This window comes from Zalophus californianus, chromosome 3 (genome assembly GCF_009762305.2).
Source record: "Zalophus californianus isolate mZalCal1 chromosome 3, mZalCal1.pri.v2, whole genome shotgun sequence".
Classification (NCBI taxonomy): domain Eukaryota; kingdom Metazoa; phylum Chordata; class Mammalia; order Carnivora; family Otariidae; genus Zalophus; species Zalophus californianus.
Genome location: NC_045597.1, coordinates 104,311,612 through 104,339,151, shown reverse-complemented (window position 1 = coordinate 104,339,151; position 27,540 = coordinate 104,311,612). Strand labels below are relative to the sequence as shown.

At 36.0% G+C, this 27,540-nt stretch overlaps 1 protein-coding gene across 1 annotated transcript in view; it reads right to left on the bottom strand.

The window, feature by feature from the left end:
- THSD7B (thrombospondin type 1 domain containing 7B) overlaps positions 1-27,540 on the bottom strand; it is a 772,830-nt gene that overhangs the window by 72,167 nt on the left and 673,123 nt on the right. The window contains exons 15-16 of the mRNA XM_027590003.2: positions 25,254-25,387; positions 16,220-16,370 (exon numbers count right to left, since the gene is read on the bottom strand). Coding sequence (XP_027445804.2) covers positions 16,220-16,370; positions 25,254-25,387 — 285 coding nt within the window. The remainder of the gene's footprint in view (positions 1-16,219; positions 16,371-25,253; positions 25,388-27,540) is intronic.

Below are 27,540 nucleotides of genomic sequence, written 5' to 3'. Positions count from 1 at the left end.
TACAAATAAAATATTTAAGTGGCTCATTAGCCCATGAAAAGTTACTCAACACTATTAGTCATCAGAGAGATGCAAGTTGAAATCACAATGAGATATGACTACAAACCCAACAGAAAGGCTAAAATTAAAAAAGGAAAAAAAAACTTGAAAACTTTTAATGTGGATGAAGATGTGTTAGACTCGGTATACTAGTGCTTTGCTGGAAGTAGTGTAAAATGGTTCTCTAACTTTGAAAATTATCTGAATATTTTTTTAAAAGATTTATTTGAGTGCGAAAAAGACCGCAGGTGTGAGTGGGAGAAGGGGCAAAGGGAGAGAATATCCAAGCGGACTGCCGATGAGTGTGGAGCCTGATATGGGGCTCGATCCCACGAGCCATGAGATCAGGACCTGAGCTGGAACCAAGATTCTGATGCTTAACTGACAGCTCCCTAGGCACCACTGAATATTTCTAAACTAAATATACACCTGTCTTATGACTGGTTATTCCACTCCTAAATATGTGCTCAAGAGAAATAAGTTCAGGGGTGCATGGGTGGCTCAGGGTCCTGAGATCAAGCCCTGTGCAGCAGGCTTCCTGCTCAGCGGGGAGCCTGCTTCTCTCTCTCCCTTGGTCTGCCACTCCCCCTGCTTTTGCTCTATCAAATAGATAAATAGAATCTTAAAAAAAGAGAAGTAAGTTCATATATCCAACAAATGACTCACAGAATGTTCACAGTAGCTATACTTACAATAGCCCTAAACTAGAAATGACCCAAATGTCCATTAACAAGAGAATGCATAAATAAATGATGCTATATTCCTACAATAAAATACTATTTAGTGCTAAAAAAGGGCACGGTATTGACCTGTTCAACACTCATAAATCTCAAACATATTGTATTAAGCAAAACAAGCTAGACAAAAGATATATACCGTGTGATTCCATTTATATAATGTATAAGACATAAAGTTAATAAGATCAGACACAAAAGGGCACATATTGTAATATTCCAATTCCATGAAGTTAAGGCAAGCAAAACCAATAAATGTGATAAAAATAATAATGAGTGGTAATTTGATGTATGGAATTGTGCATACAAAGTGAAAAGTGGCACTAAGGTAGGTGCCTATACAGTGCTAGGACTGGCCTACATTTTGATCTGTTCGGTGGTTAATCAGATGTATAAAAAGTAAAACTGTATTAAGTTGTACTCTTAAGATCTGTGCATCTTAATATAAGAAATTTATACCTCATCAGAAGACTATTAAAAATTACTAAAATTATAAAGGGAAAATGCACATATAATACCCTAAATCATACTACACTTGATAATGGAGAAATGCAGCATGGATAAAGATACATCCAGTAATAGATGGAAATGAGAGGGAGTGTAGGAGTAACAGTTATGGTCTTAGAATACATAAAGCATTTGAGCTTGAAGTTTTGTCATAATTAATAAACTCGAGGTATCATTCCAACTTGCTTGAGGTGATATTTATGATTAAAGTATAGCAGTTAAAGAAAGCAAAAAGAGTAATAGAAAAAGAAAAAAATAGCATTTTCTATATGGAAATCTATGAATCATAAGTGATTATATAAGATATAGAAGCTGATAAAAATGATGATTTAGCTCCATAATTGCAGATTTTATTGACAAAGATAGGAAGTTTTTTAAAAGATTTTATTTATTTATTTAAGAGAGCAAGAGAGAGCAGGAGGGGAAGAGGGAGAGAGAGAATCTCCAACAGACTCTTTGCTGAGTGCAGAGCCTGACATGAGGCTTGATCCCAGGATCCTGAGATGACAATCTGAGCTGAAACCAAGAGTTGGATGCTCAAACCAACTGTACCACCCAGGTGCCCCCAAAGATAGGAATTTAAGGGAAGAAATAAAACAAGCTAGGTATCTTTGACACACAGTGTTCTTAATTAGTATTTTGTTCATAAGTTTGTAACAGAAAAAAATATACTTAAGGTTTTTTATAAAAATGAAAGTAGTAATATTAAAATACTGAAATGCATAAAAAATGCAAGGCACAGTCCATAAAGCCAAAGAAAACAACATAAATCTCAAGGATACATTTTTTTAAAAGCATAAAACACAACAGATGCTAGTTATAAAAATTGAAATTTAAACACTGCTATGAAAAGCCAAAAAATTAATGTATACTTGTAATAAAAATCTTCTTTAAAAGAAAATATAGAAAAAATACTGAGTGAAGATAACACATATAAGAAGAAAGTAAAGCAGAAAAATCTATGTCAAATAAGGCAAAATTCTGATGAAACAAAGATCAATTTAAAATTATTGAAGCACACATTTATGAAACTTATTGTGCTAAATGACATGGTATTGAACTATAAAAATAAAACCCAATTATAAAGGAGAATTTGACAGAAATACACGTACTCTAGCAGACCACTGTCAGTCTATAACTTTCCAAGTTGGCTAATGACAAGCATGTATACAAGAATATTAAAAAATATAGAGCTGAATTTTCCCGTATATACATATGCATCCTAAGAAAGGCAGTAACTCATTTTTTTCAACCACAGTGCAACAGTAACAAATACTGATCCTATACCAGTCTCCTAAGCAACCCTCAATATTTTTAAAGCAAATTGGAAATAAATAAAATATTAAATAATTAGGAAAGCCACTGAAACTTAAAAACTTAAATATACTTTGAAAAACAACTATTTAGGACACAAGAACATTTGTATTTTGATGGCCTTTTTAGTCAACAGTGAAAATGAGAATACTTCATACCAAATTTAAGGTCAGAGCCAAGTCCTTACTTAGTATTCGAGCTGCTCCTGCACTGTCCACATTCTCTTACAGATAAGTCCTATAATATCCTTTAAATTAATATTATTGAATGTTTCATTATTGCAAAAGACAGTAAATACATCAAAAAGTGATTTATTCTAGTTGGGAAAATACATACCTTAAAACTCAGAGGTAATAGGTTGATAAGTACAACGACCAAAAATAAATTAGAGAATAAAATAAAAAGACCAACATTGATCATGAAATGAAACCTTGAAATTGATATCACTAAAATAAATAAACTTCTGGCAAATCTAACCAAAATAAATGAAGAGAAAAAATATTAAACAGAAAAACTGGAAGGAGAGACAGTAACAGATGCAGGAAATCTCCTCCTGAGGGGAATTTTTAAATGTAGGGGGAAAAGAAAAGTGTGTTTCCACACTTAACTCAAGTGATAACAGCAATCCAGAATAAACTGATAAGCCTGGGAAATCGAGGACACAACTAAGGGTGCATTATCAAAAGGCTATGTCCAAACAGTTTTATAGACAAATTCTATCAATCATTAAGCATCACATACTTTCTCAGATTTGTAAACTGTTTCAAAGCAGAGAAAAGTTTTAAGGCATGCAAAGTTTATTTAATAGCACTGAGATAACTCTGGCATCAAAAGCTTACCATGGTGGGACACCTGAGTGCCTCGGTCTGTTAAGCATCTGCCTTTGGCTCAGGTCATGGTCTCCTCCCAAGGGGAATTTTTAAAAGTAGGGGAAAAAGAAAAGTATGTTCCCACACTTAACTCTAGGGATAATAGAAATCCATAGTCTCTGGGTCCTGGGATCAGGCCCCACGTGAGGCTCGGAGCCCTGCTGAGCAGAGAGTCTGCTTCTTCCTCTCCCCCTACCCCTTCACCCGACTTGTGCTCTGTCTCTGTATCAAATAAATGAATAAAATCTTAAAAAAAAAAACTTACAATAGTAATACATAAAAAGGAAATTTTAAGTCAATCTCAATTATGCATATAGGATGGAAAAGAACTAGAGTGTTCAATTATATAATATAGATACTAATGCTTATATTATATAATTCAATTATATAATATAGATACTATAATGCTTATAAAAAGAAACTCAGTGCTATGATAAAAAATGTAATAGACTGTGAAAGAGGATTATGTTTTTCTGGGACAGCAAAGAGAGTTCACATAAAGAACTTACAAAATATCACAAATTCAGCAACTTACACACATGCACAGAGTAACCGTAATGTGCGTCAAGTATTTAATCAAGAAAATCTAAAATCCACAACTGATAAAATTTCATACATGTAGAGAAATAAATATGTTACCATCATAGACGGGTATACTAAGCAAGTTGGTCATGGCGCCTGTCATGCTCAAATTACCATTACAGTTGGCCTCATCCTGCTCACAGTTCTAGCTCAGAAAACAATCCTCTAACTGGCTCATGTCAGGATCAGGCTCTGTGTGCACCACATTTTGGTGCCTTGACAAAAACTGCCTTTCTTTTCTTTTCTAAGATTGAGCCACCCAGTTACCCTGACCAAAACTGTTTAATCAAGAATCACTGTAATTTCTGTCTTTTTTTTTAAATCTAAGTGGCAGTTTGATGGTCTTGGCCTTAGTTTTTGGTCCTGATCTTTTGTTCCTTGAATCCAAAGAAAAATATTATAAGTTATTTATCTCTATATAGTAGTCATAATAACTATAAAATAATGTTGCTGTGAGCTCAGGAAAATGACAAGGATACCCAATAACCAGTAGTGTCATTGATAATGGTTGTTGTGAGCTCTGCCCACCTAAATATGGCCTGATAAGAACAATTATACACACGCAGAATAAGGACACATTATTTGAGATAATATAGTTATATCTCTTAAAATATCAAGAAAACAGACCAAAAATATAAAAGAGCAAGTAGAGAAGTCTAGTGAAATGAATAGAAACATGAAAAAAATAAAAGAAAACCTAATACTTTGGGCTCCATGCCAGCAATAACATTTAAAGTGGTGCTATTTAAAATGGTAATGCCTAAGTATAAACTTAACATAAAATGCCTACATAAAGAAGGCCACAAAATTTCACAGAGATACATAAAAGAAGTGCTGAATTAAAAAAAGAAGTACACAAATTGTTAAGATTTTACAAAGCTAAAAGTGGGACACTAACATTTTATTTATATAATTCTCTATAGTTTTCTGTATGCCTAAAATATTTCGTGATTAAAAGAGAGAGAAAGAGAGCCCAATCAAGATGGTGGAGTAGGAGGAGGCTCACCTCCCCAAATGGACACACCAAAGCTGCAACTATACAGGGAGCAACTCTCTCTGAGTGTGACCTCAACACTAGCAGAAAAGCTCTTACATAGCTAAAGGTGCAAAGGAAAAGTCACATCCAGAAAGTAGGAAGGGCAGATGAGGTCTGGTTGGCACCCATGACCCTAGCACGGTGACCCACAAGCACCAAGTGGTGTCCCAGGCACATATGTCCTCCCTGAGGAGGGTCTCAAGCCCCACATCAGGCCTCCCTCATACCCCCCACCCCCACTCTGGGGACCTGCATAAGGAAAACTAGCCACCATAACATCTGGCTTTGAAAATCAGGAGGGCTTCACTCTAGGCGTGCCAGACGGCTATAGACACTCTGCCGTAAAGGGTCCATGCACACCCCCTCCTCTGAGACTCAGCACAAAGGCAGCATTTGAAAAGTGCCTGGGCCACTTATGGAAGCAAGCTAAATGTTCATCAATAGATAAACAGATAAAAAAGATATAGTACATAATGGAATATTACTCAGCCATTTAAAAAATTAGGTATTGCCATTGGTGACAACATGGATAGACGTAGTGAGTATTAGGCTAAGTCAGAGAAGACAAATACCATATGCTTTCACTTATATGTGGAATCTAAAAACTAAAACCAATGAACAAAACTGAAACAAACTCATAAATACAGAAAACAAATGTGGTTGCCAGAGGGGAGAGGGGTGGGGCAATGAGTCAAACAGGTGAAGAGGATTAAGAGGTACAGTATGTAAGATGTAAAGAACAGCATAGGGAATTATAGTCAGTAATACTGTAATAACTCTATGTTATATGTCACCAATGTATGGTGACAGAAGGTAACTGTACCTATCATGGTGAGCTTTTCATAATGTATATAAATGTAATACAACTATGCTGTACATCTAAAACTAATATTGTTTGTCAGCTAAATTTCAATAAAAAACAAGCTATACCATATTTTTATTTTTAACTGGATAGACGGAGTTAAAATCTTCTCAAATTATTTCAGATTTAATAGAAATTTAATAAATATCCAAGCTTCTTTTCCTTCAAAGTTTAACAAAAATGCTAGAAGTTTTTTTAGGAATAATAAGATATATAAACAGCTAAAAAGAAAAATAAGTGACAGGAATGTACCTTCTCAAACACTGAAAATACATATTAATATATATATTGTAATATATTATATATATATATTTAAGCTATATGAACTAAAACAGACAACACAAGACTCAAATACCAATATACGGATGAGAAGAGAAATGTCAAAATGCCAGAAATATACACAGACTCACACAGATACATTTATACACAGTAAGTGATAAATATGTAGTATGTGATAAAAAGAAAAGGAGATAATCACAGATATTAAATGAATTCAAAGAGAAAGTTGTGTGTACTTTAAATTGATTTTCAAAAAATCTAGCAAAATATGCCATACACATGCATAATGTGAAAGATTAAAATTGGCTCAAGAAGTATGTTAACTAACTAGAATTTAAATAAAAATTTGAAAAAAAAAAGGATTTCAAAGGTACATAACTGTATAAGAAATTGGAAGGATTTTCAAAAACATACTATTGGACAATATTCTGGCTCAAGATGTGTTTAAAATTTTAAAGAACTAATTCCTGTATTTTAAAAAATTGGTTCAGAGAAAAGAAAAATGTGGAAACCTTCCATATGTATTTTTCCAAGTAAGCATATTAAATACAATATGTTAAGCTGGGAAGAATGAGAGAGCTAACTAACCTGAATCAATTAAAATGATAAACTATAGCCAAATAGAGTTTAAGAATAAATGTTCATTTGAAAGTTAGCTCTTTTTTAAAATTAATATTTATAAAGGACAAACTCTAAAAATTCTATCAGTAAAACTAAAATGCATTTGATAAAACCAGTCATTTCTGAAAACATATTTATGTATAAACAGATATAGTTACACATAGGTTAAAAGAAATCGAGAGAAAATTCTTAAATGTGAGAAAAAAATCGCTCAAATGTTACAATTAAAACCTTGATAAAACTAAAATGATTTTCTATTTGATTTTTAGCATTACTTAGAAAGTTCTTGCTAACAAAATGTCTAGAAAAATAATATAAATATCAAAAAAGATAAATAAAAATAATTATTGGCAGATTTTATGACTGTATATAGGTTATATGATTATATGATGAGGAAAGTCTAAGAATGTAAATAAAAAAAGCCATCAGTAGAAAAAGAAAAAAATTAGAAAACATGGTAGATACAAGATGCTCATCACACCCAAGTTTAATTAGACCCTAGAAATCACCAGCAGAAATGCATAACCAGCAGAAACGCACATGGGAAATAAAACATTAATAGCAATGAAAATTTTGGTTGGATATGACCCCAAAACTGAAAAAAAAAAACAGGAACAAAACACAAAACCTCATGAACAAATAAAAACATACCTAGAGTATAAAATACAGTCAGTGGAGGAATATTCTTTTGGAATTTAAGAGAAAAGCCTTTCTCATACCATACACAAAACTAAATGCCAGGTGAATTAGATATCCTTATGTATTTGTTAAGCAATAAAAATATTAGAAATATATTAAAAATAATAAATCTGTTAAGTTTTTAAGCAAGAAATAACTTAGTTTCATGGAAACTAAATACTTTTTTATGTCAAGAGATACCATAAATTGTGTTAAGATTCAACAGATAGAGATTTGGGTTAACGATCAAAGACTATACACAACTCCTTCTGGAAATGCTATTAATATGATATTCAAGGGATTAAAATGAGAGTAAAGAAATTTGTTTTTAAAGGTGCACAAATGATTACGATCATGATGTTAATGTGAGGGTGCAAAGGCAAAAAATTAAGAAACTGGAAAGCTGATGTGGTAACTGCCTTAGCTGACCTGAGAGTACTGAATCCCAAACCAACAACAGGTAAAAGGGAAATGAATTTGTTCTGGAGAGCCTCAACAGACTAGGAATTTGACCAGCAAGTAATCTGGAAAAGGAGGTGAAATTGGGGCTCAAAACTAGAGTACTCTTTGAAAGTCTGACCTTGTAGCCTCTGCCCACTTAGCACAGCCAGATGCTTGCCTTTCTTAACTCTAGTTAAAGACTAGACCTTTATTATTTAAAAAGAGGTAAAACACACTATGTTAACTAATTAGAATTTAAATAAAAATTTGAAAAAAAAAAAGCTTGGAGACAGACAAAATTAACCATTTTAAGTCATCTTCTTGCTAACAAATTGCAACAGAGATAACATGAGCTTATTTAACCTTCAGTAATCCTTGGAAGAATAAAAGTTTCATATTTAATGCTGATTAAAAATTAAATAAAAATAAAACTTTAAAAAAAGGTAAAACAGTTCTCTGCACCAGGGACACAAGACACAATTGAGCATAAAGCTAACATTTCGAAAATAAAGGGATGAGGTGAAAGGCTGCCTTTATAATAAACAATTAGACCTCCAGCCTTTTCTCCTACTTTGTTCTCACAGTATTGTCAACAGGATTATATGTTCCAGATAACATTATCTGAGGACTACAGCCATCCCTAGCTTTAAAATAATTTCAACTATTACTTCCTTAAATATTTTTCTATCCATTCCCTACTCTCCTTCAAGGGCTCCAATTACAGTTACATTAAATCACTTGTTCATGTTCCTCAGATCACTTCATCTCTACTCTTTTTTTTTCAGTCTTTTTTTTTTTCTTTGTTTAGTGTAATTTTTATTACTATGTCTTAAAGTTCACTTATCATTTCTTCTGCAAAGTCTAATATGTTATTACCCCCATTTGGTACATTTTTAATTTCAGACATTATATTTTAGATCTCTAAAAGTTACATGTGGTTCTTTTTAGTATCTTCTATTTCATTCCTCATGTTTATATTTTCCTTTAAATTCTAGCACATACTTAAAATATTTACGTTACTGTTTTAAGTTCCTTATCTTCAAATTCTATAATCTCTGCTATTTCTGGTTCTGCTTATATTGACTAGTTTTCCTCTAGCTTATGGATCACAATTTGTTGCCTTCTCATATGTATTGTAACTGGGTATAAGATACATGCAGAGAAATGCAAGTATCATAGGAACTCAGTTCAATGACTTTTCAAAATGTGAAAACATTTGCATAAGCAGACCAGAGCTCAAGAAACAAATATTACCAGTTCTACCACTTAAGCCCCTATTATGCCAATCTAATCCATATAAACCCAATGATATTCTATCATTGCTAGAAGTAGAAGTTTTCTGCCCTAATTCTCTTTGAACCAGTCTTATAGTCATACTGGTTTAATTATTAAGAAGTTAATTAATTTGACACTTTGTATGAGTCATGTTTTTAATTTTCTATAATCATAGTCCTACAAGGTATAAACAAATCACATGGTTATGTTTTGCTGTCATTGTGATTAGTCATTATCTCCTAGAAAGATATACAGAAGTATTTATGGATGAAATGATATGACATGTGGGATATACTTTAAAGTCATCTATTAGAGAAAGGATAAGAAGTGGAGGAGAAAAAGTATTGTATGTAGATAATTATTGAAGCTGTGTGATCACTGCTGATGCTGGATAATTAACTTATGGGATTCATTATACTATTTTTTGAGAATTTCTTTTAAAAAAAATCTCTATTTTTAAATAGAGATAAAGATAAGTAGAGTAGAGGCAGACAGGAAGAGAGACAGAGACAGAGATACTAAGAGCAGTAGAACACTTATTTTGTATTCCAAATTGGTGATAGTGAGATTCAAAGAAATCACACTGCATAAGAAAGAATAACAATCAAATTAAATTTAAAAAGCTGGAGCAGCCCAAAGCCTCCTTAATAGGATTATGCATGAAATGAGGCCCCTTTCTGCAGGGCCTAATGTAATTCTGGAAGTAAGACTGGTTCTAGGTTATATTAAATCTCACTGCACACTGGGGTAAAATACTCCACAAATCTCTGAGTAATCAATTATTGGCTTCTGATAAAGAGTCAACATCAATTTAACAAAAACAACCAGAGTTTGCAGTCCAGAATCTAGAAAATTATCATCATTCTCCTCCTCTGGCTTTCAGTTGTGAGTCAGAGAAAAGCACTAGGCAGCTTGAGGGCCGTGACCATTAGACATGGCCCCAGAGACAAATACAGGTTGCCACCTGCCTGTTATGGACTGAGGAGAGATTGATAAAGTGCTTGGAGGTGAATAATACTAGTAGTATACGTCGGGGTACATTGTTTCCCTGGAAACGTAACTCTTAGAGTGCTGTTTCAGTGCTCAAGTCCGAAAAATGCTGAGTCACCAGTAATAAAATGTCATCGTTGACAGCCTTTACCAAAAATAACATTGGAGCACCATGATAAAAATAAGGTTTTTCTTTTTTTCCTCTTTCTTAGGAGGAATTTTATGAGGATTTTATTTGTTTTTTTAGAGAGAGCATGAGCAGGGCGAGGAACAGAAGGAGAGGGACAAGGGGACTCCCCGCGGAGCAGGGAGCCTGACTTGGGGCTCGATCCTAGGATCCTGAGATCGTGACCTGAGCTGAAGGCAGTCGCTTAACCAAATGAACCCCCCAGAAGCCCCTAAAATAAGGTTTTTCTTAACCCTCAAATGCTTAGTTCTGGAGGACTTAGAAAATTCACCTACAGGGGCGCCTGGGTGGCTTAGTCGTTGAGCATCTGCCTTCGGCTCGGGTCCTGCTCCCAGGGCCCTGGGATCAAGCCCTGTGTTGGGCTCCCTGCTCCGCGGGAAGCCTGCTTCTCCCTCTCCCACTCCCCCTGCTTGTGTTCCCTCTCTCGCTGTCTCTCTCTGTCAAATAACTAAATAAATAAAAATCTTAAAAAAAATAAAAAAAATTCGTCTACATTTCTCTTTCTCTTTTCAAGGAGTTTCTTCACCTGGAAGAGTAACGGTAGTGTAGATCTGTCAGTGTATATCTGTATTGGCTTTTACTGATGTATCTTACACACAAAGAGTCAGAGAAAAAAGTATAGAAATAAGATGTCTTTTGGAAGCACAATATTAAGACCATGAAAGAATACAGTTTCAGTTGCACTTAAGCCCTATATAGTTTCTTTGCAAAGTCTTCCTTTGTGATGCTTCTTCAGAGGTTGTCCTGGTAATAAGGCAAAGATTTAGAGTCACTGTTTGATCATGAGGTTGCATGCAGACCACTGTGAGTCTCCAGTTCCTACAGTGTAAGGGGATGCCTGGCTATAGCTTTAACCAGCTTTTGATGCATTCAGCTGGAAGTGAATCAATTAAAGTTCGAGTAGGTTTGCCAAACTTAAGTCATCCTTCTGGAGAGGGTTTGCAAAAGCTTGCTTCTGTAAAGTATACATCAGTTTGGAAATTCACCTCCAGGACCCTCTTTGCTTTCTCCTATCAACATTATTGTTTAAGAAATTCCTTTGCTGAGCTTCCAAGAAGAGTCATAAATAGAAAATCTGTATTACTCAATGGCAAATTTCTGTAAGGATTGGCAGCATACATGAAGAGAACTAATATATTCTTTTAGATATGTCAAGGGCTGTGTAGTTTCTGAATTTAGAAATTTATAAACCTCTCTTGAAGAATAGATGATTCTATGAATAATACTCAGCAGCATAATATGAAGAATAAGGATTAAAATGGGAAATCAGATTAGACAAAAGATAAATACTTGGTAATAAACAATGGACTATTATATAAATGTACTTGTCATGTGTATGTACACATACACATGTGTATTTATATATACCTTTAAAGAGTGAACACTATTGAAAAGGTTTTTAAATGTATAATTCCATAAGCTTCCTTTTCCATTAAAGCATTCCACAGAAGTGAGCATATTGGAGTAAAAAAATAACGAGATATGTGTGTGTGTGTGTGTGTGTGCTCGCGCGCACATGTGTGAACATGAAAAACAAGAACATAAAAATAAGTGAAACACATAGTTTTCCATTTTCTTCAAATTCTGCCTTTGTGTTTGTTTTGCTTCATCCATTTATAGTCTCCAGTTCTTGCCAATACAGTTAAAATGATCCCCACACAATTTTTAATGGCTTTGTCTTGTTTGCTCTTTGGTATGGTTTGCAATTGGCAGTCACTTTAAGGTCAGTGAGCCATTCATTTGAAGTTATCTTTCTGATGCCTTATTTTTTGGGACTGCTATCAAATTAGGCATAAGTCATTTTTCAGCAAAGGAGGTGACATTTTATTTCTGTAATAGCGTATAATAACCCATTTTGTGCGAAAGAAGGGATATTTCCTGTATGACTTAGAAAATATATAGCAACCTGTCTTAGGTTTCCCAACCACACTGTAAACAAGGCAAGGGGGAGCTTTGATTTGCTTCTTCTTTTTCCTTTTTTTTAAACAAACCTGTATTAAGTAATACTCTGTGCTCACTTTATACGTATTATCTCTAATTTCTAAATAATCTGGAAAAACAATGATCATTGTTCTTATTTTCCTGATGAGGAACCTGTAACTCAGAGGTTTAAATAACTTGTCCACAGTCCCACAGCCAGCAAGTGTTCCTGGGCGTTAGATCACATGCTCTTTTGTGGCCCCTTTTCTTTCCGTCCTTGGCAAACTATTCAAATGAAGTAGATTATGGAATTTAGAAGTATGTTCCTTCACAAATTAAACAGGCAAAGTAAACCAGAAAAGGAGACAAGAGATTTTACTGGTTAGCATATTCTCTAGGACAGGTAGCATGGATTCTGTTTCTTCTGTAGTGGTTAGGGGTTATATACGGATTACATGGGCTTAAGTAGTCACCGTGCTTTTTACTAGCTCTTTAAAAGCAGCATGTTACTAACCTGAGACTCAGTTTACTCATCTATACATTGGGGGATAATAGTATCTATTTTGTAGTGGCATTCTGCAGATTAAGTAGGAAAATAAATATAAAGTGCTAAGCACATTGTCTGGCACATGGAAAGCATCTGCAAATATAAGCTAGGTAACCAGTTAATACTAATGTTTACTCAATATTCAACAAAAAGTTGTGATTCGAGTGAGGTTGAGAAAAAACATGGCTTGAATGCAATGGCCGACAGTCTTATGACTCAAAGTGTGTTCCCAGAATAGCAGAATCAGTGTTACCTGGCAACTTTCTAAATGCCAACTCATGGGCCCCACCCAGATGTACTGAATCAGAATCTCTGGGATGGGGCAGAGCTGCTGTGTGTTAACACACTTTCTAGATGCTTCTTACGTGTGCTACTGTGAAAGTCACTGACCCGGGGGTTAGGAAGTATGTGTACTTAATCATTTTACATACTATCTACCACTTTATTAGTAAACATTGTATGAAATGATAAACACTACTACTCAGTTATTGAATTCTTTGCTACCCATACACAGTACGCATGTCTAAAGATGCTGAGGGCTACGATTCCTTGGTAGCAGTGACGGTCTGTCATACACATTTGGCCTCAACGTCTAGGACACATACTGGGAATTCAAGACAATTGTTTTACTTGATTAATTGGTTTTGCTAAGTTTCTTTTAATTAACTGGCAAATCTACTTACTTTACTATGTTTAAAATACATTAAGCTTATTTCACATTCAATATAGATTTTATAGCTAAATCAAAATATAAATTTCAGAGTACTTTATAGATATATAAGGGAAACATATTTTTGTCTCAGAAATATCCTGAGTTTGTTTTTCGGTGGGGGAGTAGGGTGGACTTTGTTTGGTTATGTGTTTGACTCTGAAGAAGTGCTGTGGGAAGAAAAAGATGAAAGAGAAACAGTGAATTGGTCCTATTGACACATGTCACACTGCAGACTATCAAAGGAGAATTTGGTAAAATAATGGCCAATATTGAGATCCATGAATCAGAACATGCTATAGAGAGCAATTACACAATAACAGTTTTATTTTTCTCAGAAAATGCACATTGAAGTGCTAATTAAACTTCAAGCACAAAGATCCAGATTGCTAACTTCGCTATAATCATGATCATGATCATTGTCAAGTACTGCTTAAGCACCTATGATGTTGGGACATTATGCTAAGATGTTGCAATTTATTAAAATTATGTAACATATTTAAGAGATGGGGAAAATAATCAGGTATGAGCCCTGATTACCATTTTTTTTTCTATTTTAAAGTCTTTATTTACACTTGAGAGCATCATGGCATATGAGAAAGAGCTAGGCCACTGTGGTCGAACAGACCTGAGAGACTGGATAAATGTCAATCATCATAGCACAGTGTTAGAAAATTCCAGCACAGTGCTTATTACATAAGATGTGCTCAATGAAAGTTATTACTGTCGTCCTAGCTACGATGATGATGATGATGATGATGATGATGATGTCACTTAGCAGGTGCATAAGCAGTTGACAGAACAACCCTCTCACTTCACGCTGACAAGTAACTGCCTATGTCATCTCCCAGACATATGAAAGGAGGTTGAAATGTTTTTTCTATCTCCAATTTCTAAATGTTCCAAAAATAGTTTAATTAGGTTTGGAAAAGTAAACCTTAAAGGAAATTGCCTCTTAGAAACCCAAAGAAATAAACACAGAATGCCAGGCCATTACAACATTGTAAAAAATGCTCTATAACAGACATTTTAGCTCAGTGGCCAGAATTCTTGACTTATAAGGGCAACATTTTCATTGTAAAGTTCTTATAGCTTAATGGAGTTTATTATGAGCAAATTAGAAAAAAAAGCAAAGTGAGTAAGATCATGACCTCTATATTTAATTTAACTTACTCAGAATGCTAATTCTGCAAGTTGATTAATAAAGAATGTATGCTGCCACATTTTCTAAAGTGTGGTCATAGAATAATCATACAGACCAGTAACTTGCTTTATTCTTAAAATAAATGCTGCATCTTAAAGAAGGGAAAGTATGGGTCTAAATCCACTTTAATTCATCCAAGGTAAGGAAGCCAAGGATGTAAGAGCAAACGCTTTGGCTTCATCAGATAGGATAAAGTTCAGCCCAGCTGCATCACTTATTCAGTGCAAGCTACTTAGCTTTCCTAAGAATCAGTTTCTCCATCTGTACAATGGGACTGATAATAGTATGTACTTAGTAGGATTGTTATGGGTACTAAAGAGAAAAGTTTTACATGTGCCTTGCACACAGTAAGTACTCAATAAATGTTAACTTTTCTTATATTTAAGTCACACACAAAATAAGTAGAACCAACATTCCATTCCCGCAAATTACCCTTAATTAATACCTCTTCATCTTAATATTGTGTTGTCCTAACCCCCCAAAAAACAACTCAACAAAGAAAAAATAACAACAAAGGGAAATCTCTTTCAGGAATAGAATTATGGAAATGTCAAAGATAAGGTTGCAAAAATTAATGATGAATCAATAATTCAAAGCTGCAAATACAGAGTATTAATGGATTTCAAAAATATTTTCCGTTTCTATACAAAGATTTCACACAATCTTCCCACAAATTGTATCACCACTGAACTCACAGTAAACCTAAGTCTCCCTTCCTAATGTTTGGAGCCATATAACATATTCCTTAACCTCATTTTCTTTTTTAGCTCTTGAAGCCAAAGTACAAGTCTAAACTATCAGAGTTTAGCTTCTGAGACTATTAAGTGGAACCATTCTATTTGAGGAATATTTATTTTTCCATAGTCACGTTATGTTTCCTTTTTTTTTTAAAGAAAAAAAATAAAGGCAAATGCTTTAGATTTTTAAAAAGGGTTTTTCTTTTTTTTTTTTTTGTCAGCTTTGGAAGAAGAACATGACAAAAGAACACCTCATCTTTGGGGAAAATAGCAAAAGGCAAAAACAGATCGTCACGAACGGAAGCTAAATTATACAGTAGAGTTGAGCTACTAAGATAAAATTGATTCTGCCAGGATAAAAATGGAATAGAACCAAGAGATTATAATGAGAATCATTTTGGTACTAAAGAAGACCCCTTTAACAATGGGTGTGCATTCGAATCCTAGTGTGATCGTTATAGGCTCATTTTCCTTGTCCGTGTTCCCATGATAAAGGCCTTAAGAGAAGCACTGGCATTTTAAATTGCTCAGTCTCGCTTGCTCAATTTTTTTTCCTTCCTTCTTAGGTAAAATTATGTTCTTGTGTTACTAGAAGAATGTTTTGGAGAGCAAGTACTGTGAATATATAGTGGCCACCAGTGAAGGCAGCACTGGAGGATTAGGGTATTGACAAGGGAAGAGACATTACCTGCGGGCATTTGCTCCAAGGCCCCCACTCAGACATGACACATTCACTGGGACACAGAAGAGAGCATGACTGGGTTTCTGGGGGAATTTCATCCTGGCTGCACAGGCTGTTATCCACGGCTTCCCCTTCACTATCAGCAGCATTCACACATCTGCAAGGCAAGATCAAGGATAAAACAGTGGAGACTTAAAAACAGTGGAAAGTAAATGTAAAGCAGTTATGCTATACCATGGTCACTTACCCCTCAAAGATAATTAAACGTAAAATAGACCAGCAGAGAAATCAAGGGGAAAAAAAGTTCCTTCTTCAGCCTGTTGACCTTTATTGAGTGATAACCCTTCAGTTAGCAGAGCAAGAGAGAAAAATGGGAAGACTGAGGTCCATGGCCATTCTGAAAGAACTCTCCATCTCGAGAGACCTACTCTATTTTTACTCGGGTCCAGCACAGAGTGGATTTTCTTTTTACTGTAACAAACTTTGAAGGCTCTTCTTCTCTGAATGAGTTCATCACTTTGTAATAGTGAGAGCCTTCCTAGTTCCTGTAACTCTCTGAGACCTTTCCTACACTGCTATCTCACATCATCCAAACTTCCCTAATCTCTGTCCAACACATTTAAGGTCATGGCCAAGGAATGTAAAACATAATTAAACATGTTTTTCTCTCAGGTATTTTCTGCATTTCAGTAAGGAATTTTGGTATCATAAACCAAGGGGTAATATGTAAGCATTTTCATGTGGCATTTGAACACACAGTATACAGACGCTTGGCCTAACCTGTATTGGGCTTTGAAATGAGTGCTGGTCAAGGCAAGATAAATAACCATGCTATTGATTCAATCAAATCAAAACCAAAGTGTTATACCATTATATATCCACCAGAATGGCTTTAATAAAAAATATGGAAAATTTCAAGGGTTGGCAAGAACAGGCAACAACTGTAACTCTTCTTACTCTGCTGGTTGGAGCATAATACTCTTTGGAAAACTAGTTGGTAGTATCTACTAAAGGGCAACATATACATATCATATGACCCAACAATTCTATGCCTATATACATACACAAAAGAAATGTGCACCAAAAAAGAAAAAAAAACTGACAGAAAATATTCCTATTAGCACTATTCATAATCACCCAAACTAGAAATAGTCCAACTATTCAACAACAAGGTCAATAGATAAATATATTGTGGTAAATGGTGGGAATGCATGAACTACTGTTACATGATAGAACATGGGTGAAGCTCAAAAATTGAATGCTGCACAAAAGAAGCTAGACACCAAAGAATATACTGTATGATTTCATTCATAGAAAGAAATAGGTAATATTCATCTATGCTGTCAGAAGTCAGAGTAGTGATTACCTTTGGGGGAATGGTTACTTACTATTGGGGGCTTAAGGTAGTCCTGATAATATTTTGTTTCTTGGCCTCTGAGCTGGTTACACAGTTGTGAAAATTCATTCAACTATACCCTATGAGTGGGCATTTCTCTGTATTTATATGAAATCTCAATTAGAATTTTATGTTTGAATTATTTTTTAAAAAATGTTTAAGAAAGACTAGCTACATGCAAACCTTTTTTGCTAGGCATGGGAAACATACTTAGTATTTGTTAATAATTCATTTAGCAAATACTTTTGAGGACTGTGTACCAGGCCCTTGCCTGGTTGCTGGGGTACAGACTACAAAAAAAGAGAGAGAGAGAGAGAGAGAGAGAGAGAGATAAGATTCCTATTGTTATAACACTTTTCTTCAAGTGATAATAATCAAAGTGAAGGTGAAAATGATAATGACAATGAGATAAGTGGTGCCATTTGCTGATCTGATCACTTGAGACACAATGCCACAGCCAAGGAGTTAGCATTTTAAGACAGACATGATGGAGAGCTTTTGGTGCCCCCCAAATCATGCTAGGCTAGAATGAATTATCCTATACATTAGGAGTTTCTTTTATACATACTATTTTTTTTAATTCAGGAAAATTGCAAAGTAGTCTATTACCTTGTACAATAGAAAGTAAGCTTTATGAGGTGCCAAGTAATGAAAAACTGTACATTGTATAAACAAGGTTAACACAGAATGGTAGAAGAGGTAAGTAACGTCTTCTAATATAGGGAGGCATGGTATAGAGTCATCTATGGACTTTAATTTCTTTTGTGGTAATAGTCAGTAGTGGAAGGGGGGACCACAAAATAGCTTATGTGTCTTGTTCCAGACAAACTTAAAAGCTGGAAATTGCTTTCCTTCTTGCCTGCATACTCTCTGCTGATGTTCTTTTATTATTTCACTGAGAAAGAAGAGATAAGACTTCTGGTCAGTGGTGTCCAGTTGAATGTACACATTTGTCTTTGTTCACTCCTAATATGCCACAAAAAGAATTGTAAAGGAATTTGTTACCAAAAAAAAAAAAAAAAACCCCACAAAAAACCCACAAAGAAAACTCAAAAACCCAAGATGGGAGGAAAGGCATTACCCTACAAGGACAAAGAACATGGGAAAGGACAAAGGAAACAAATGGAAAATAGATGAACTAGAGGTAACTCACTTACCATATCAAGAAAGCTGAAATACTAAGACTTCAAGGAAAAACAAAGAAAGTAACTCCATTTACACCACAGAAAACATAAAAAATTCAGGAGCTTGTGGCACCAAGTACCTCTGGAAATGTGGATGAAGGTGAGGCTGAAAAACTGGAAGATTTACTGAAAGTATGTTTAAGAAGTACCTGGGCCCTCAGACCTCCCACAATCCACAGGGCTAGGTGATGGCCCCTCCCCACCCCCCTGAAGGTAACTGAAGGTTTATTATCTGGAGAGGGTCACAAAAAGAGACAGTCTTTGGGCTAGAGAACACATGGCTCACTTAAGGATGAGAATATCATATTGAAAACAAGGGTTTAAGTACAAGTTAATATACTGGAAGAATTATCACAAACCTAGTGGTTTAAAGAATGAAAATTATTATCTTACAATTCTGTAGTATAGAAATCCAACATGGATCTCACAAAGCTAACACCAATGCTTTGGTAGAGCTGGATTCCTTTCTGGAGGCTCTAGAGGAGAGACCACTTCCTTACCTCTTTCCAGATTCCAAGGGCTACCCTCATTACCTGGGCATGGCCCCTTTCTCCATCTTCAAAGCTAACAGCCTTGCATCTCTCTGTGCCTTGCATCTCTCTGTGCCTCGCATCTGTGGTCACATTTTTCTCTTTCTCTCCCATTTCCCCTTCACATTTAAGAACCCTTGTGAATAAATTGTCCCTGCCCAGACAATCCATGAATATCTTCCTGGCTCAAAATCCTAACCTAACCACATCTGCAAAGTCCTTTTTGCTATGGAAGGTAACAGATTCACAGATTTCAGGGATTAGAATGTGGACATCTTTGGCGGGGGGGGCCACAATTCTCTCTACCACATCAGCCAAAACACTGGCCACTAGGATTATCTATTTCATGCGTGATTTACGAAAAGACTTCTCTGGGGGTTCTGACAAGCCCAAGAGTAAAGACTTAAAAAGACTGAATTGAAGATGTTCCCAAATGAAAATGCCCCTGCAGTTATGTATCCTGCATTATCAATTTCCATCTCATATTTTCAGTTGTCACCTCATTCCTACTCAAAACTCAGTGCAAAACTGTTTTGAAGCATATTTGCTATTCCCACAGCCTTCCCCCTCCACTTCCTTCATGACTATCTCTTGAATTTCATTTAATCACACTTTTATTACCATTTCAGAGAAACCTCTTATCTGGATCATTAACAGACTTCCTATTGCCAAACTCAATGGTCAATTGTCATCTTAGTAAATTTCTGAGAACCCATTTGAAACAACTGATTGCTCTCTTTTTCTTGAAAAACCCTTTTGCTTTCCCATTTTCTTGGTTTTCCTCATTCTCCAACAGCTCTTGCTCAGTCTCATTTGTAGAGCTTTCTCTTTGCTATCATCTATGAATATTGGAGTTCCCCAGGGCTCAATTTCTTGTCTTTTCTTATCAATATATATCAAATGTATAAGCTGTTGATGCCCAAATTTATACCACTGTCTCTTTCTGAACTCCAGTCTGTATTGTCACAGTTGGAAGGCAAATTTAATGTGTTCAAAAGCTAGCTTTTGATTTTTCTCTCTCAAACTTGCTTCTAATATTCATTGTTAGGCACTAAAACCTAGCAGTGATCTTTGATGTTTTGTTTCTTCCACATTCTACAGTCACTTTATAAATGAATCCTGCGGTCTGTACCTTCCAAATATAGTCCAAATGTGACCTTCTCACCACCTTCATTATTACCAAGCCCAGCCCAACCATCAGTGTCTCCCACCCGGAATTCTGGAATGTCTTTGAAACCTTCATCCCTGCTTCTATTGATATACCCCCCCCCAAAACACCTTCTCTACATCCAACAAGGTCCTTGTAAACAAGACTATGTCATTTCCTGTCTCAAACATTTCATGGCTTCAAGTTGCAGTTAGAAAAAAATCCTTTTACTTTGTTTTAGAAGATTGTCTGATTTGAGTACTGACCAGCTATACAGGACACCTTGCTATTCATCTTGTTATAACAAGCCAAGAAGCTTACTACTTTGGATACTCTTTCTCCCTGGGATTTATTTCTTCGGATCTTTATATTCGTCCAGGTCTCTCATTTTATTCAGATCTCTGCTTGGATATTTTGCTGGCCAACCTCTCCGAAACAGTATCCCCCATCACTCCAACCAAATTTTATTTTCTTCTTGGCATTTCATAGCAAAGACATTCCATTATATTTATGTGTTTATCTTTCTCTCTGCCACTGTAAGTTATTTGAGGATAGAAACTTCTGTTCACTTTTCTTTTATCCCCACTGCCTAGACTGCCTGATACATAGAATATTTTCTGAATTAATAAATTATTGCAATCCAAGATGAACCATGAAGATGTCCTCCAGTTTGGAAGTTTCAAGAAAGAGAAGGATAAGCTATTTTACTCGTTATAACAGTGTCTTATTAAGGTCAATAATGGTTTGGAACGCAAGATACCCAGAAAATCTGCTTCACTTATTTATTTATTTTAAAGATTTTATTTATTTATTTGACAGAGAGAGCGAGAGAGCACAAGCAGGGGGAGCAGTAGAAGGAGAGGGGGAAGCAGGCTTCCCGCTGAGCAGGGAGCCCAATGCGGGGCTCGATCCCAGGACCCTGGGATCATGACCTGAGCTGAAGGTAGACGCTTAACCATCTGAGCCACCCAGGTGCCCCTGCTTCACATATTTATTTATTTATTTATTTATTTATTTTAATTATTTATTTTTTTTTAATTTATTTGACAGAGAGAGACACAGCGAGAGAGGGAACACAAGCAGAGGGAGTGGGAGAGGGAGAAGCAGGCTTCCTGCGGAGCAGGGAGCCCGATGTGGGACTGCTTCACATATTTAAATGGGATCATACACATAAAGCATACAACAAAATCTGCCACAACAAAATATCACAGACTAGTTTCCTTAAACAATAGGAAATTATTTTCTTACAGTTCTTGAGGCTCCAAGTCTGAGATCAAGGTACTGAAAGGGTTGGTTTCTGCTGAGACCTCTCTCCTTGGCTTGTAGATGGCTGATGAACTGTGTCTTTATTTTTTATTTAAATTCAATTAGCCAACATATAGTATATCATTAGTTTCAGATGTAATGTTCAATAATTCATCAGTTGTGTATAACACCCAGTGGTCATCACATCACATGCCCTCCTTAAAGCCCATCACCCAATTACCCCATCCCCCCATCCAACTTCCCTCCAGCAACCCTCAGTTTGTTTCCTCTAGTTAAGAGTCTCATGGTTTTTCTCCTTCTCTGATGACTTCCCATTCAGTTTTCCCTCCCTTCCCCGATGGTCCTCCGCACTGTTTCTTATATTCCACATGAGTGAAACCGTATGGTAATTGTCTTTCTCGGATTGACTTATTTCGCTCAGCATAATACACTCCAGTTCTATCCACATCGATGTAAGGAGTAAGTATTCATCCTTTCTGACGGCTAATATTCCATCATATATGTATGTATGTATGTATGTATGTATGTGTGTGTGTGTGTGTGTGTGTGTGTATATTATATCACATCTTCTTTATCCATTCATTTGTCCATGGACATCTCAGCTCTTTCCACAGTTTGGCTAGTGGACATGGCTGCTATAAACATTGGGGTGCATGTGCCCCTCCGGATCACTACATTTGTGTCTTTGTAGTAAATACCTAGTAGTAAAATTGCTGGGTCATAGGGTAGCTCTATTTTTAACTTCTTGAGGCACCTCCCTACTGTTTTCCAGAGGGGCTGTACCAGCTTGCATTCCCACCCACCGTTTAAGGGGGTTCCCCTTTCTCCGCATCCTTGCCAACATTTGTTGTTTCCTGATTTGTTAATTTTAGCTATTCTGACTAGAGTGGGGTGGTATTTCATTGTGGTTTTGATTTGTATTTCCCTGATGCCAAATGATGTGGAACATTTCTTCATATGTCTGTTGGCCATTTGTATGTCTTCTTTGGAAAGATGTCTCATCATGTCTTCTGCCCATTTCTTGATTGATTATTTGTTTTTTGGCTGTTGAGTTCAGTAAGTTCTTTATAAATCTCAGATACCAGCCCTCTATCTGATACGTCATTTGCAAATATCTTCTCCCATTCTGTAGGTTCCCTTTTGGTTTTGCTGACTGTTTCCTTTGCTGTGCAGAAGCTTTCTATCGTGAAGTCTCAATAGTTCTTGTTTGCTTTTGATCCCTTGCCTTTAGGGACACGTCTAGCAAGAAGTTGCTGCCACCAAGGTCGAAGAGGTTGCTGCCTGTGTTCTCCTCTAGGATTTTGATGGATTCCTGTCTCACATTTAGGTCTTTCATCTGTTTTGAGTGCAACTTTGTGTATGGTGTAAGAAAATTGTCCAGTTTCATTTTTCTACACATGGCTGTCCAGTTTTCCCAGCACCCTTTATTGAAGAGACTGTCCTTTTTCCATTGGACATTCTTTCCTGCTTTGTCAAAGATGAGTTGACCATAGAGCTGAGGGTCCATTTCTTGGTTCTCTATTCTGTTCCATTGATCTATGTGTCTGTTTTTATGCCAGTACCATACTGTCTTGATGATTACACTCCCTGTGTCTTTACATGCTCTTTCCTCTGTGTGTATGTGTGTGTATGTGTGTCCTAATCTCCTCTTTTTATAAGGACATGAATCAGACTGGATTAGGGCCCATCCCAAGGACCTCACTAACATTAATTACCTCTTTAAAGAGCCTATCTTCAAATATAGCCTTGTTTTGAGGTACTGAAGGTTAGGACTACAATACATAGATTTTTAGGGAATGCAATTCACCTCATAACAGAGTGGTATTCAGTAGCTGTGTTATTTGTATTATATCAAGCTCTGTAAGTTTGAGCTGAGAAGTACTGCTTAAAGACCTTCTTGTTTAAGTATGTTTTTCCTCAGTCAGCCTGCCATAATACTGTTGGTAGCAATTTATTCTCTTAAAGCTTTCCTTTCTCTCCTGAGATTTTGATTTAGTACTGCTAAGAGGTCTGGCTGGGATGAGAGTGGGAGGTATCACAGCTCGTCTGCTTGTTACTTAATAAGCTAGGTTGATCAGTCATTTCTCAAAACCATGAGAATAAGACAGTGGAGACATAGATTTTGAAGAGAAAAAAGTCTGTGACAGCATGAGCACACTAGTCCCCAGAGGAAAGGGGAACGAACAAAATGAAAGAAAGATAATTCGTCTGTTAGCCATTTGTTTGGCTTGATGACAGTTTCACCAATAGCTACTTCTTCCAACATGGCTACCAGTGATTTTGCAACACTGGGATTAAGTCTCAGAAATGGTGGGTATATACTGAATTACTGAATAAAGTTCACTGATATTGAATAACAATCAACATATGTAAGTAGGCTCTGCCTTAGCAACTGACTTCCATCTAACAGCTAACTCAACAAGGAGTTATAGGATTTGAGAACTGTCTGTCCATTTGAAATGGAGCTTCCTAAATCTCACAAAATGATACTCTGCTCATGCAATCAAATAGTTGACTAAACTATATTTTCTTCTTGATTTTACATACTAACCATTGCTTATCATTAATATTTTAGTTTTCGCTTGTTCAGTCTAACATTTATTACCATTATCCTCAGTTGGCAAAGAAATTCATTCTTTCCAAATCATTCTTAAATAGGCCACTTTGACAAACTCAGACCAAGTGTTTCCTTTGCTTATACTGCTGTATTTACAAAACAAAAACTTTAAACAAGATTCCTCTGTAAATAACCCAGAATTCACTAAATTCTTTCAGAAGTGTGCTCTTTTAATATTAAAATTCATCATTAGAGTTCATAAGTATTCTCAGACTGTAGTTTCCAAGACCAATAGTGAGGGTTTAAATTGACCTTTTCAGTGTACTGACATTCAAAATTAAATGAAGGTGGGGAAATCGGTGGGGGAGATGAACCATGAGAGACTATGGACTCTGAGAAACAAACTGAGGGTTCTAGAGGGGAGGGGGGTGGGGAGAGGGGTTAGCCTGGTGATGGGTATTAAAGAGGGCGCGTACTGCATGGAGCACTGGGTGTAACACGCAAACAATGAATCATGGAACACTACATCAAAAACTAATGATGTAATGTATGGTGATTAACATAACATAATAAAAAATAAATAAATAAATAAAAGATAATGTCCATCAACTACACTACCCATAGAGCAAAAAAAGAGACATGGTATCACAGCCAAAATCTCCCGATTTGTTAACAGTTATGGCTGTGGATCAGTGAAGGGATGCTAGCCTGCTCCATGCAGTTAGCTTTCCCACTGAAGTCATTTGCAGGGAACGGTAGGGATTGTGACTACACTGCAGAGGAAATCCCACTGTACACATGGCAGTTAAGGCACATATACTTCTATACAAACTTAATGATGAGCAAAAGCCAGAGTATGCAGTATGAAAATTAGAGTCCACTTGGATAAACACTCTGGTTTTTTATAAAAACGTATATGTTCCACTGCCCCATTTCCCAAACGTCTCCATTTCCACACACCTGATTTTCCTAGATTGCATTCCTCCTCCGCAGCGCAGAGACCTCAGCTCATTGTGAATTTTGCATGGAGACCAGTGTTCTACAATCCAGGAATACTGATTGCATTCACTGTAGCATGGGACTGCCTCATGCACCTGTCAAGAACAGGAAAGAAAAAAAAATTATGTGGAACTATACAAGTTATATAAAAAGAGCCTATCTTTTAGTAATGCCTGTTGAACATAACCCAAGAACTATACTCTGGCTAAAACAGCCAAATTACACTCCCAAAAAGCAAGATGTATTTGGCTTCTCTGAAATTACTGACTTGCCTAAAGAAACATACAGGGGAAATCAACTAAGACATAAACAAAGGACAGTCATTTCCTACCACTGAGAATAGGAATTCCATTACCATTTCATTTCCTGAAAGACCTCACACAGCACCTATTAGATGGTCCAGCTCTCAATTATATGGCATACTGTATTTTCAGATGTACTTTAAGATGTCAATTGAAACAAATATATGTATGGAAAATTTACTCTTGAATATAAGAGGTCCTTAGAATGCATAAGAAAAGTGGTATTATTTGCACAGGACATTTCTTTTTATGCCCCCAAATGATCAGTGCTAACGGGCAATCATTTAGCCTCCTGGGTATTGTGGCTTTATATGAATTCAGCTATTTGTAGGATGTTTTTAGGGCATAGCTATAACACAGACAGACAGACAGACAGACACACACACACACACACACAGACACACACACACGACAAACACTACTAGACTGTTTTGAGGCTGGGCATGACTGATTACTGACTGTGAATATTTACAATTTTATGGTAAAAACAATGATTACAGTAAATGAATTCTTAGGTTACTTCCTATGCACTTGTTTGTGATGATTTTTTCCCTGAAATTGTATCCCATTGCGTAGTCAATTGAGTTTGCTGGCCTTTTTAAGACAGAATTTAAAATGCATTACTCAATACAGAGCACAGCACTCTCCCTCAGTAAGATGTTTCATTGCATATCAGAGCAACAGGCAACTACACAGGTTTTCATTTTTCTAGATCACAAAGATGGCTCTAGGATAGCATGCTGATGAAGACTGTTTCAACCTATTACCAAAATAGTTAATTAATGCTTTTCCTTTTAAATAAGAACTTAAGCTTAAGTTCTTTTCTCCCACTGCCTTTCTAATTCCACAAAATTGTAAATGATGACTAGGCAGCGCTATCCAAACAGAACCATTACTTGCAAGTTTCCACTAAATGAGAGGGAAAGCACTATGTAATGGGATAATCAGAAAACAAGATTGGAGCACTGTCAGCATGTTAGATGGAAATCAAATGAGAAAAGGTTATTTGTGCGACTACATCTTAGGAATCACAAATAATGTCAGAAACTATTTTTAACCGTGGGGTTCTATTTGGCTCTCTCATGTAGAGCACACAAGGAAAAGGAAAACCACAAAGTGAAAAATATGTGAGGGCAAAATGAAAGGAGACGGGAAAATAGAAGTGGAAGTAGGTGTAGGAAAGTAAGGAATTAAATAATAAAAGAAGCACACTTCATGCTGTGAATGCTGCCAAGAATGGAATGAAAGGTTTGGAAGCAGAAACTACATTAGAATAAGGAGGTAATAACTTGTAAGGGAGAAAAGTCTGCCCAATTCCTGGCATGGTAGAGGTAAGAGAAAAATCTGTAAAAATGAAAGACAGGACCCCCAATGGAACAGACACCTGGAAAGTGAGCTGATAACAGCTGAGGGTTTAGCCAACTCCACTCTACCACAAAAATGAAGACTGCACTGAATTTGTGGGCTTGTTCTGTAAACTTTTCAATATGTAACAGACAATTTAAATAAAGCTCTTTGGCTTTCATATGAGATACATGAAAGTCTGCCAAAGCAATTTGTACAAACCAGGGGTAGATGGAAATATTAATTAACAATGTATTTTTCCCATACCTCATGCATGAATTTGAGAGCAAATGGATGGAATATCCTGAGGACCTTTTTTTCTAAAGCTATCAATACTAAGCAGAGTTTACATTTCTACCCTACCTCCTACATATAAGCCCAAAGACAGATAGAAAAATGAAAACCTGTGTAGTTGCATGTTGCTCTGATATAAACTTTTGAATGTCTGGTTATATATTTGATTTACTATTTTTACTCTTTATGCTTTGCAATCTACAGCTAAGCAGAGTAGCTAACCTCAATGAAAAGCTGTTGGAAGATAGGGAGCATATCTTTGCAGGAAGATGATGACCCACCCTTTTAACTAATGAGTAAAAAAATAG